General features: G+C 32.5%; 1 protein-coding gene across 1 annotated transcript; it reads right to left on the reverse strand.

Annotated features, from left to right (window-relative positions):
- Nucleotides 1-2,866: 2,866 nt before the first annotated feature.
- LOC139893853 (uracil-DNA glycosylase, mitochondrial) lies at nucleotides 2,867-6,836 on the reverse strand. The gene is made up of 7 exons (XM_071877040.1): nucleotides 6,395-6,836; nucleotides 5,320-5,540; nucleotides 4,465-4,623; nucleotides 4,288-4,318; nucleotides 4,009-4,144; nucleotides 3,548-3,631; nucleotides 2,867-3,180 (listed from the first exon to the last, which is right to left on the reverse strand). Exons 1-7 carry the CDS (start codon nucleotides 6,711-6,713, stop codon nucleotides 3,114-3,116), a joined length of 1,017 nt encoding a protein of 338 aa, XP_071733141.1. The 5' UTR covers nucleotides 6,714-6,836; the 3' UTR covers nucleotides 2,867-3,113.
- Nucleotides 6,837-13,389: the final 6,553 nt, after the last annotated feature.

Genomic DNA, 13,389 nt, shown 5'->3' on the forward strand with positions numbered 1-13,389 from the left:
CCAGGTTTTAAATCATTAAGTTAGCATATCATATAGATATAGAACATGTGTTTAGTTGATTTTAAAAGTCAAGTTAGAAGGATTAACTTTTGTTTGCGAACAAGTTTAGAATTAACTAAACTATGTTCTAGTGATTACAAGTTTAAACCTTCGAATAAGATAGCTTTATATGTATGAATCGAATGATGTTATGAACATCATTACTAGCTCAAGTTTTCTGGATAAAACTACTGGAAATGAGAAAAATGGATCTAGCTTCAAAGGATCCTTGGATGGCTTGAAAGTTCTTGAAGCAGAATAATGACACGAAAATAAGTTCAAGTAAGATTTCCACTCGAAATAAGATTGTTATAGTTATAGAAATTGAATCAAAGTTTGAATATGAGTATTACCTTGTATTAGAAAGATATCTTACTGTAAATAAGAAAGATTTCTTGAGGTTGGATGATCACTCTACAAGATTGGAAGTAAGCTAGCAAACTTGGAAGTATTCTTGATTTTATGAAACTAGAACTTGTAGGATTTATGAAGAACACTTAGAACTTGAAGATAGAACATGAGAGAGATCAATTAGATGAAGAAAATTGAAGAATGAAAGTGTTTGTAGGTGTTTTTGGTCGTTGGTGTATGGATTAGATATAAAGGACATGTAATTTTGTTTTCATGTAAATAAGTCATGAATGATTAATCATATTTTTGTAATTTTATGAGATATTTCATGCTAGTTGCCAAATGATGGTTCCCACATGTGTTAGGTGACTCACATGGGCTGCTAAGAGCTGATCATTGGAGTGTATATACTAATAGTACATACATCTAAAAGCTGTGTATTGTACGAGTACGAATAAGGGTGCATACGAGTAGAATTGTTGATGAAACTGAACGAGGATGTAATTGTAAGCATTTTTGTTAAGTAGAAGTATTTTGATAAGTGTCTTGAAGTCTTTCAAAAGTGTATGAATACATATTAAAACACTACATGCATATACATTTTAACTGAGTCGTTAAGTCATCGTTAGTCGTTACATGTAAGTGTTCTTTTGAAACCTTTAGGTTAACGATCTTGTTAAATGTTGTTAACCCATTGTTTATTAAATCAAATGAGATGTTAAATTATTACATTATCATGATATCATGATGTATTAATATATCTTAATATGATATATATACATTAAATGTCGTTACAACGATAATCGTTACATATATGTCTCGTTTCAAAATCATTAAGTTAATAGTCTTGTTTTTACATATGTAGTTCATTGTTAATATACTTAATGATATATTTACTTATCATAATATCATGTTAACTATATATATATATATATATATCCATATATATGTCATCATATAGTTTTTACAAGTTTTAACGTTCGTGAATCGCCGGTCAACTTGGGTGGTCAATTGTCTATATGAAACCTATTTCAATTAATCAAGTCTTAACAAGTTTGATTGCTTAACATGTTGGAAACATTTAATCATGTAAATATCAATTTCATTTAATATATAAAAACATGAAAAAGTTCGGGTCACTACAACTTCATCTTTGGGTAACGTTGGGTCTTCTTTTGCCTTCATCAAGACCGCGTGTGTCAAACACGTCCATGACACCGTAGAAGTTGACTTAGAAGACGAGAAGTTCTTGAACGCATCTTTATGGGTTAATGAGGTGAATTCATCGATTGTGGATGCCAATTGGTTAAATGATGTTTTTCCTCCTGACCTTTTAACCATTTCCAATCGGATCGTTATGGCAGGGCATCTTTTTTATGAACAACATGTCGGTAATGTGCAAGATGCTTTAGTGGTCCAGGAACCGTTCGATGAACCGATTGTTGGGCAAGATGATGTGATTGAAGCTGTTGTGATCGAACAGGATGTTAATGTCTCGGTTGCTTCGGTTTTGAAGTTTGGAAGTATTGATGATGATATTCTTGTCGGCTCCCCGATTCAAGTTCAAAATCTTCATGTCGTGCCGAGTTCTTTTGGTGAAATTAATGTTTCTGTTGCGGATCATACACAAGTTGCTGCTTCTGTTTCTGTTGCGGAGGATTTGCCTGCTCCTGATGCTTCTGCGTCTGCGTCTGTTAAGGGCACATCAATGCCTGGTTCTGCTACGGTTTATGCATCTTCGGATGCACATGTTGCTAATTCTGGTTCTGATACGGGCAAAGAGAGTTTGGCAGAAAGGGCTTGAAGACAACATGAAGTTGAATCTCATGTGGACTGCGTACCGGCGATTTCTTTGGGTGACAAGTTCGTTATCATTCGTCCTTTGGTTCCTCGTTCTAGGATTGACAAGAACCGGAAGAATAAGGATTGTGGTTCGTTCGTACTTCGGGATGAAGATGACGCAGAACAATCGAACGGCAACGTTCCCCCTGTGGCACAGACGTTCACCCTGTGTCACTGCCTAGATATTTTGGAGCACGTGTGCATGCTACCGAATAGTGGACATGAATGCCCAAGTTTAAAGGTTTAAGTGTAAACATGGTATAAGTTATTCCTTCGAATTCCAATTCCTTTGACACATTCCATTTCTTTAAAAAACATTCTTCCAACCAAACGGGGCCCAAGTGTTTCTTCACGGCAACTCTTATCCGGCTACTTCCCATCCGACAGGCTTGTCGGCATGCTTCATCCGAAATCTTTCTATCCTTCCTTTAGCCTCAGTGCCGGTTTGCTTGCTCATAAACCATCCTTTTTTTGCCAATCTTCCTCTTTTACACAAAACTTTATCCGGTACCGATGCTGTTTATAATCATTGCAGGTCCTGATTGTTTCATAGAATGGTTGATCCGTGCACAAAAATAAAAATTATTTGATACGGATCATAGGGCTAGAGCACATCATTATTAAAGATCATAATAAATAAAACGTTTACCCTTGTTATCATTCTTAACTGATCACCCAATGCTAAAACTTAGAAAGTTTCTTACGCAAACAATGAGACAATACACAACGTAGACAAAAAGAGACATTCATTAGTGAGACCATAATCACAGCAACTTTTCATAAGACTCGCAATCACCTACTAAAATGCAAAAATGCGAGTCGAACCCATAGTCTAGACTTTAGCTTAAATTTAACATCATTAACATAATTAAAGATACAGATTAAAGTCGCCAATCGATGGGCGGAGTGTCTGCTTCTTCCAAGATCTTATTGGTACGAGAAAAATGCCTGTGCATCAAGAATTTATATGATCAATGCGTTTGGTATTATCATAAACATTACAGTATATGCGGCTTAACAGAGTTGGATAACGGTGTCAAGCAAACTATCAGTCAAAACCTTTTTTCATTTTCATTAAAATATGATCATTTCAAACTAGAAATACACTTCGGGTGACTTTCAAGTTTCAATCTGTTCCCTTACAAATAAGCATATTTTTAGAATCATCCCATTTATAAGTCAATAGGAATTAAATTAGGCTTGTATATCGTTAAAAATTAAGAATCTTCAATTTGTAGTTCATTAAATACTGATTATAGATTACTATTTGAGATGTAAATGATAATGGATTAAAACATGTGTTGAAAACACTAACCTGCATCCAAAAAATCCTCTATGGGCAGATAAACCAGATGGATGTGCCGCTTTAAGAATATGGTGCTTGCTTTCATCAATCAGCCTGAACAACCAATTTATATATGATTTTTAAATGGGTTGAATTGGACTACGTTTATCTCTGGTGGGTCAAAAAGGTGCAATAAACAATATCTAAACATGAAATGCTTCAAACAGGTAGAAAAACACCTAAAATGGAGTACTATTTAGTCAGTTAGCCATAAAACCTTCTAAATGATATTATTCAAAAAAGTATATTAGCATCGAAAAGACGGAACTTTTATACTGTAATTATATTGGACAATACGTTTTTTATGCAACCCATCTACACCCCTATTGACCCATACCAAAAATTACACATTTTGACACAATCCTGTTAGACCCATTAACAGCCCGGTTTGTCACTTCTAGAATTATGTAATAAAATATGATCAGAAGTACCTGGATTTTGCTTGTGCATAGTTTCCCCAAAGAAGGAAAACAATCCCTGATTTCTTTTTAGAAATTGTCTCGATTACAGAATCAGTGAATTGTTCCCATCCTTTCTTTGTATGAGAATTTGCTTGATGCTGCCTAACTGAAAATAATATAAACAAAAAAAAAATGTGATTTGGTGAATTAAAAAGATTACTAATAGACAATCTTATTAGCATACATGATACAACTACAAAATTATTAATGGATAATCATTTTATCTTCTTCCTTGCTAGAGTATCTTACCGGTAAGAACAGCATTAAGCATCAGAACACCCTGCATGTAAAATAGAAAATTCATAACAAATACATGTCATTATTAGATGAGATGCTGATATTGTTATTGCTTTTCATGATCAGCACCTAAAAATAAAATAAAAAAACATAAACCACCATAAAAAAAAAATGTAATACAAGTTTCACCTGTACGGCCCATCGTTCTAAATTCCCGTGAGAGGGAATCGAGCACTGCAAATCCTGCTCAAGTTCCTTGTACATGTTCATTAAACTTGACGGTATTTTTATTCCTTCAGGAACAGAAAATGAAAGACCCATAGCTTGACCCGGTCCATGATATGGATCCTAAAATACAACAAAACCAGAGTGTTATTCTTTTCTTTAATACACGAAATTTAACAGAAAAATATTACTGTACTTTATTCACAAATGAACTGATTAAATATTAATCTTGTAAGCATGTGAAGATTCATGTAGTATTTTAATCATTTCAAAGTCATCCACAAAATCAAGGTTGAAAAAGAAGCGAGACGGAGACGAGTCAGTCGTGATGAGGTCAACAGGGAAATTGAGCAACGCTGACTTATAAATAAATATATATTAAAAGATAAATATTTCAAACATAAATATTTTAAACATAATATTTTTAAAATAAGATAATCTGGTGTTAATTTAAATAATATATAGGTTTTTATGATGTTTTCTATGATTATAATTATAGTGTATTTATTAACTTATCTTTATTGGATACTATGTAAGTCGGTGTTATTACCAGCTAATTTTTTAATGGGCTTGAGATTATTGTTTACACTAAAACAAGGCCAGACAAAAAGTCGACTTTTGACTTACGTTTACCAACTTTGACCCAACTTTCTCGGCTTTAACCTGATATTCTAGCGTTGACTTACTGATTAGACGTTTCGGGCGAAACGGGACAAGCTAGTCACGAAACCGCCACAACCACCGTTTACAACCATGATAAAATCCAAATAAAAAATTCATTTTGAGTTATACAAAAGACCAAGATTCAAGTAAGGTTACCTGCCCAATGATGACAGCTTTGACTTGGTCAAAAGGAGTAGAATTCAAGGCATTAAAGATCAAATGTTGTGGAGGGTAAATTGGTATGGAACCTTTTATTTCACTCTCCACAAATTCACTCAATTGTTTGGTATAAGGTTTCTGAAACTCCCCATGAAGAGCTTCTAACCATGTTTCTTCCACCAATAGTTCTTCCAGTTTCACACGTCCCAAACCCTCACCTAAACATTAATTCAAGTTAACCATATTAGTAGTATTTAAATTACAAAACACCTAAACATTAATTCAAGTTAACCATATTAGTATTTAAATTACAAAACACATAAACAGTAACAACATAGGAATAACTCTATAATTTCATATAGAAAATTAGATAAAACTCATGTCAAAAAGCTTACCTTTTTGTTGAAATAGACATTAAACATGATCATGTAACATCACAAGTACATAATCTTAAAGCAACAAAATATACTATAAAATATTCGTTCCTTAATTATCAATACGAAGTACTCCATATAATAAAGGGCCAACCTTTAGACCAACCATCTCTATGCACCAAATCAAAACACCAAATTCTTATGCAACAAGTCAACACTATACACCACTCCAAATGTTAAGTTTCATATTAACCTTATCAGTGTTAAAAATAGAACTAATTTTCTCTATGAGAATATTAGTGAAATAAAATTAAGAATAAAAAAAATTCATATTTGAAGTGGAATCCAAATTTGATGTACTCTTTTTACTTCATACTTCAATGTAACTTTTGGTTCACATATTGGAGATGCCATAGTTACTTGCTTGTACATATACAATATCATCAAAAGCATTACCATAAATCATTGAATAAAAATCATGTCACAATTTTAAACAGAAGAAGATAAATCAAATCAAGTCAAAATTAGACAAACCCAAGTCAAAGAAGCTACCTTTATTAAACCTAAACATACAACACATCATTACAATCATGTATCAACAAGATTCACACACACACACACACACACACACAAAACCCTTTATAAAACCATACTGAAGACAATCAAATTAGATGAAAACCCACATTAAAAAAACTTACCTTTAGTAGATTTAAAGACTCTTTCTTTACAGATTTTGAGATTACGTTTAGCTTTTGCTAATGACTGATTAAAATGAACCCTAACTTTCTGTTCCGCACTTAAACTCGACGAACCCTGAATTGGGTCGGGCGTGGGTCCACCGCCGTCCATCGATTCCGGCGCGGCAGCGGTGGCGGCGGCGGCGGCCGTGGATTTTTGGGGAACTGAAATGAAGGTTTTTTGGAAGGAAGATGAAGAAGGAAGTGGTGTTTGTGATGTTATAGTTTTGGAACGCTTAGATGGTGGAAAGAAATCAGTTATAGGTTTAGAAGATGCCATTGGTATTATTGTATTTTTGTGAGTCAAGAATTTGTTTACAAAAACAGAACAAGATGAAGGTGAAGGTGTGTTTGTGTGTGTGATAATTTTGGCGGGAAATGGGATGAAGTGGGAACTAATAGACATTGATTTGATTGAGTTGATTAGGGATGATGTTCCAAGATTTTGATGAAAGGGGGTGTTTGGTTAAGATTATTATTTTGGTTTTTAAGTTTTTGCTAAAACTAAATTTTTATATATCGTTTTATTTTTGGGTAGTGATAAATTTTTGATAAATCCATTCATTCTGTGAAATAATGCATAATATGAGTGGATTTATCAAAATCCTTGTTGAATTTATCACCACCCTTTTATTTTTCATTTTACATCCTTTATTGTCGTTAAAAGAACACATCATGTTCTACGACTCTACGAGTACTACTTAGGGGGTGTTTGGCTTAGCGACTTGAACTTGATTTTTTAATTATCGCGTTTAGAAATCGCAAATAAGTTATTTGTAGTGTTTGGCAAAAAATTATCAAAACTCGATTATTCACGTTTTTATAGCTCCAAAACGCAGAAAACAAAAAGTATGGGAGATGTTACTGCAGGGAAATCGCGCTTTTCTATAAACTTTCCCGCCAGTTTTTGTACCATTATACCCTTATAAATTAATAAAGTACAGAACCCTAAAAGTTACTCTTGGCAGGCAGCGGCTGTAATTTTTGTGCTCTGCAACTCTACACTTAAGTAAGATTCTTTTTCTTCTTTTCCTTTTACCTCCATTAATTTATTAATTTTCTCTCATGTGTCAGTGATAGTGACCAATCAATATCTATAGATTCTTTGAGCTAGACTATATTTTAGTGAATTTGGTTCTGCCAATTAATTTCAGTTGTACTTGTATTCTTTTTTTTCTTTTTCTTTTCCTTTTTTTTTTTTTTTGTACGAAAGCAATCAATTGTATTGTTGGACTATATAGATAATATAAGATTATGTAGAATGATCATGAGGGGCTATCCAGTACTGTATACATTATCACCCCCTTGTTTGCTATACACATGTACGATAAATATAAAATGTGTAAAAGAATAATAAGAAAAAAGTTTACTATCTAAAGTTTAACATGTGCTGGTTCTACATGGTAACATTCTCCAATTGCATGTATGTAAAAAATAAATTGATAAAGGTGTTGATGCATGTAAAAACTTATCTGATGTATAATACTCCGTAATATGTTTGTGATATAATTTGGTATATCATATATAATTCAACTTTTTATGTTTGGATGATGTAATATTATTAAAATTCAGGATATGGATTCAAATAATGAAAATACGAATGTGAGTTCGGCACATGCAAAGGTTAATTCTCGAAAAACAGTTTGGGATAACAACACCCATATCGCATTTCTTGAGTTATGTATCAATGAGGTAAAAAATGGGAATAAATCAGGGACCACTTTTACTAAAGTTGGGTGGACAAATATAGCAAATAACCTAAAGAGTCGAACGGGAAAGGTTTTCGATAAACGACAATTTAAAAACCATTGGGATTCAATGAAAAGAGATTGGAAGTTATTTGATCGGCTGATGAGAATTGAGTCCGGCCTTGGATGGGATCCAGTAAACAAAACGATCAACGCAACACCCGAGTAGTGGGACGAGAAAATAAAGGTAATATATGATTTACAAAGTGTTTTTTTATCTATTAGTTCCTTATATAAATAAATAAAATTTCAATATTTTGAAGGCAAATCCGGATCTTGCAAAATTTAAAGGAAAAAATTTGGAGATGTATCACATGTATTATGAGACTTTGTTTCGGGATTCGGTTGCAGTTGGTGATAGGACTAAGACCCATTCGCAATTACAAAATGAATTAGGTTCAGATAACGTTCAAGATGAGATTGATTGTGTGGATGTAGACGACAAAGATGATTGTGAGGAAGATAATTTAGATGATGATAGTGAAATATGCTTTCCTGAAAGTCGGTTGGATAAGAGAAAGAAGACGAGTAGTAGTGATAACAGTCGCTCTAAAAAAAGGAAAACGGTGACGACTTCGGCATATGAAGAAAAATTGGATACGGTATTGCAAGCACTAACATCAAGAAGCACACAAACTGCTTCACATGTTCCTTCTATTTCTGAGTGCATGGATATTATTTCTACATATCCCGATTTTGAGCCAGGTTCATTGGATTTTAACAAAGCAATGCGAATAATGTGGAAAAAGGAGGCAAGAGAATCTTTTATGTATCCGCAAAGTACCTTTGACAAGATTAGCTTTCTCTACTCACTCATGAATGAGTGATATGATATTGTGTTTCCGTTACGTTAATTATTTCGTGTTTAATGGTTCTTGGATGCTTACTTATCTTGTTCTCGTTCTGTTATGTTTGAGATATTTAATAAAACTTTTGATATGTTAAATACTATTTGGTATTTCTTCCTCATTATGTATTGTAATAGGAATATATTTGATATTAAATGTATTTTTTTATGGCGATTCTAATAGGATGGATTTAGTGAATGACATTAATTCTGATGTCGATGATGACAATAATGCTATGGATGAAGAAGATTGCAGCCTTGATGAGAATAGATGGTTGTTATTATGCGGTATAACAATTGAAGGGATAATTATTAGTCGTAATAAGTTGGATAAGACTCGCATCCCTTGTCGCACCTCTTGTCGCACAGGCAATGTTTTTATGCACGAAATATTAAATGGTCATCCTCGAAGATGTTATGAGGATTTTAGGCTAAATATTGATGTGTTCAAGAGCTTATGTTTTGATCTTAAAATGCGTTACGGTGTAAAGCCAACTCATAATGTATCAATTGAGGAGTCTGTTGGTATATTTTTGCTAATACTAGCACATGGATGCGTAAATAGATTAGCTCAAGAAACTTTTAATCATTCAGGAGAAACTATTCATCGACATTTTCACATGATTTTGAAAGCGGTGCTTAAGCTTAGCGGAGACATTATTAAGCCAAATACACGTTACAACGAAGAAGTATCTCCGCAACTTTTAAACAATTCACGCTGCTATCCCATCTTCAAGGTATGTAATATAGCTCATTTGATATTTCAGTTGTATCTTATCTATGTGATAGTTTAAGTAATTAATTGATATTTTATACTTATAGGATTGTATTGGAGCTATTGATGGCACACATGTTAGAGCATCTGTTCGAGAGCATGAACAAGCAAAATATATCGGGAGAAAAGGATACGCGACCCAAAATATTATGGCGGCATGTGATTTTAACATGTGTTTTACATTTGATTGGGCCGGTTGGGAAGGCACCGCACACGATACAAGAATTTTTCTAGAAGCGTTACGAAGACCAGAAGTGAATTTTTCGCGTCCAACGGGAGGTTAGAAGTGATGCAATATTTTTATAAGTTTTTGTTGTTTCGATTTTATTTTATTTATGTATGTAATAATGTTTTATATTATAATATGTAACAGATAAGTACTATGTTGTTGATGCTGGGTATCCAAATACTAGAGGGTATCTTGCTCCGTACAAAGGAAACAATATTCGTTATCATATTCCAGATTTTCGTCGTGGTAAAACTGCTGCTCAACGTGCTCCTAAAGGAACGAAGGAGACATTTAACTACCATCACTCATCGTTGAGAAATGTGATTGAACGTACATTTGGAGTATGGAAGGCAAGATGGGCAATATTAAAAGATATGCATGTAAATTACTCGTATGAAACACAAGTGAATATCGTGATAGCGTCTATGGCAATTCACAACTATATTAGGATGAATGGTCACTTTGATGAAGCATTTAACACGGCACAACAAGAAAATTATCGTCCAACTCAAGAGTTTAATGTTGAATCATCTACTAGCACCACTATGACTCTAGAAGAACCATGTACAAGCCGTAGAGCCGATGATCTATATATGAGTGTAGTAAGAGATGAAATTGCAAGAAATCTTATGAGAGCGAAGTGAACGTTTTTTTTATGTATATGTCAGTACTACTTCAGTTTCAAATAATCGTGTAGATCTACTATTATTTTTATTACACTTTTGGACTTTATAAGTGTAATAAATGTATGTTTATTTTTATTTGAGCGGTAATAAAAGTGTTTACAAACTATACATTGGTAGCATATATGTAAGTAACAGATTATATAGTTTATGAAAAAAATACTTATTATAATTTATGAAATAAATGTTTATTGTATTATTTAAAATTAATACCCCTTTTGGTAATTTTACATGATTTGTTGTGAAATAATTTGATTTACCCAAACACTCATAAAATGATTATCTAATTATTACGACATCAATCAGCATAATCAAATCCAAACACCATTTAGCAAAATCACGTTTTGAAACAGCTGATTATTTAATTATGATTATTTAAAACGCATAATCAATTTTCAAAACGCTCAGCCAAACACCCCCTTAAAACACAATGAACGATATGGTTTTTCATGTTGAAGTTGTCCTTATTGAAAATTAGAACAAGTACAAAAATGCGTAATAATTGACGGTAGTGTACGATTTAATTCAACCTTGTTTCGTTAGCTCTATAAGGATTAGGTTTATGGCTATATGATAACACGGTTTTTCAAATTCTAACAAATTCAGGATAGCTTAGTAGTTGGGTTATTATATCATTATTAGAGGTTTTAGTTTTGAACCTCACTATAGTTGGTCATCAGAAAAGGTTTTGCGATAATTTGATTATGTCACGTATAAAAAAAAAACGTTAATGATGAGAAACGGTTATGCGATAACTTGATTAAGTACAACTAATTAAAATTCTTTCACCTTTTTGAGACAAGGACAACGTTAACATTAAAAATCACGGCCTAGCTGTACCTATTGTTTCTTTTCTTTTCTTGTGTCAATATCAACAATCCAAATCAAGAGGGAAGCACTTTTTTGGAGGAAGTAATTTTTTTCGTTTTTTTCGAATTTTTTTTGCATACATCAAGTTTAGGTGAAAAAATGAACATTTTAAAAAGACACTTTGTGACGATTGTTATTATTTAAGCGGGAAAACGATCGAAGAAATAATTGATAACATTCATCATGAGTAATGTTTTAATTAGAGTTTGTTTACATCGTTTTGTTTTTCATCTTGTGTGAAGTGTTTTTTTTTTCAAAATTTAGCCCGATTTAGAGTTAACCTAAATCCAAAACCCTAAACTCTAAACCGTTCGTGTTAAAAATTCAATCTAAACCCTAAACCCTAATTTCTAAACCCAAAACCCTAAAAGCTAAACCCTAATAGCTAAACCCTAATTTTTAACCTCCTAATTTCTAAACCCTAATTACTAAACCCTAATTTCTAAACCCTTAAGAAAAACTCAGAAGCAAAACATTCATTGCATTGAATGTTATCATTTATTTCTTCGAGCGTTTTCCCGCCAAAATAATAACATTTATCACAAAGTGTCTTTTTTAAATATTCATATTTTCATGTGATCTTAATGCTTGAAAAAAAAAATTCAAAAAAAACGAAAAAAAATTACTTCCCACACTTCCTCCAAAAAAAGTGTTTCCCTCTTGATTAAAACACTGCTTACATATTTAGCATTAAAATGCATTTACCGTTAGATTTACAGTTTGCTTTCAACTTTATAATGAAATAATTATGATATATTGCAATAAAACACATATAACTAACAAAATAAACATATAAATTACATAGTTAATTTTTTCATAATCTACGTTTAATAGTAATTCAACAAACCGTGTTATATCATCGACAAATATTACACATTTTTGTGGATAAATTTTAATTATGTTATGTTATATTTATTTTACTATACTACGTTATTGTTTTCGCCGCATACTAGGGAATATCATAACATTTTTATAACATTCAAATGGATATTCATTAACCCGCTTAATCCAGTTAATATGGATATGGATGGATGAACTGAAATTAAATGAATCTGGATATGAACGAACAAAAACTAAATAGATATGAATATGGATATGAATACATCATCACCCGATCCACAATCCATTGCCATCTCTACTCTTGATGATGACCCATATGTAAGCAAATATCAATATCTATGTATTTGTATATGTATTTCGGATGTTAATGTATATATTCATGGATGAAATTTTTCATCCATGTCCATTTTCATATCCATTTAGGTTGATTTATATCAGTATCCATATTCATTTAGGTTCATCCACATCCATCACGAAGCGGGTGGATCAGATGGATATCCATTGGATCAAGTGACAATTGATATCCCTAACTGTGTACTTCTATTTTCATAAAGATAGCATTACACAACATGAAAGACTTACTATAGACATATTCGACACGAAGCTTTTTGAAACTTGTAACTTTTAGCTATTATGAAAAAACTCTTATATAATAAAAAACTTCTTTTAGTTAAAATAGCAGGGAGGGAAAAAAAGTAAAAGTTAAAAGCTAATTGAACTAGCGTTTGAGAAAAAACTCCTAACTTTTTGTCATTTTGCTCACAAAAGGCTAAAAGCTAACAACTACCAGCCATTTACCAGCCACAGCCATTAACTACTACAGACTAGTTTGCCAAAGATACCCTATGAATGTATACAAAATGTTTTGCAGTTTTGCGATTGATGAAACGGGCTGTAATCACATAGTTAAGGGATTCGAACTTCCAAATATACAACTAGATCAAACAGATTTTCATTGAACATA

The sequence above is a fragment of the Rutidosis leptorrhynchoides genome, chromosome 2, assembly GCF_046630445.1.
Source record: "Rutidosis leptorrhynchoides isolate AG116_Rl617_1_P2 chromosome 2, CSIRO_AGI_Rlap_v1, whole genome shotgun sequence".
NCBI lineage: Eukaryota > Viridiplantae > Streptophyta > Magnoliopsida > Asterales > Asteraceae > Rutidosis > Rutidosis leptorrhynchoides.

Bases quoted from the DNA above. Each gene is read 5' to 3' on its own strand.
- LOC139893853 (XM_071877040.1), bottom strand. From the start codon at position 6,713: ATGGCATCTTCTAAACCTATAACTGATTTCTTTCCACCATCTAAGCGT. The intron at 5,541-6,394 runs GTAAGTTTTTTT...ATTAATGTTTAG, and splicing joins AGTCTTTAAATCTACTAAAG to GTGAGGGTTTGGGACGTGTG. The intron at 4,145-4,287 runs GTAAGATACTCT...TATTATTTTCAG, and splicing joins GCTTAATGCTGTTCTTACCG to TTAGGCAGCATCAAGCAAAT.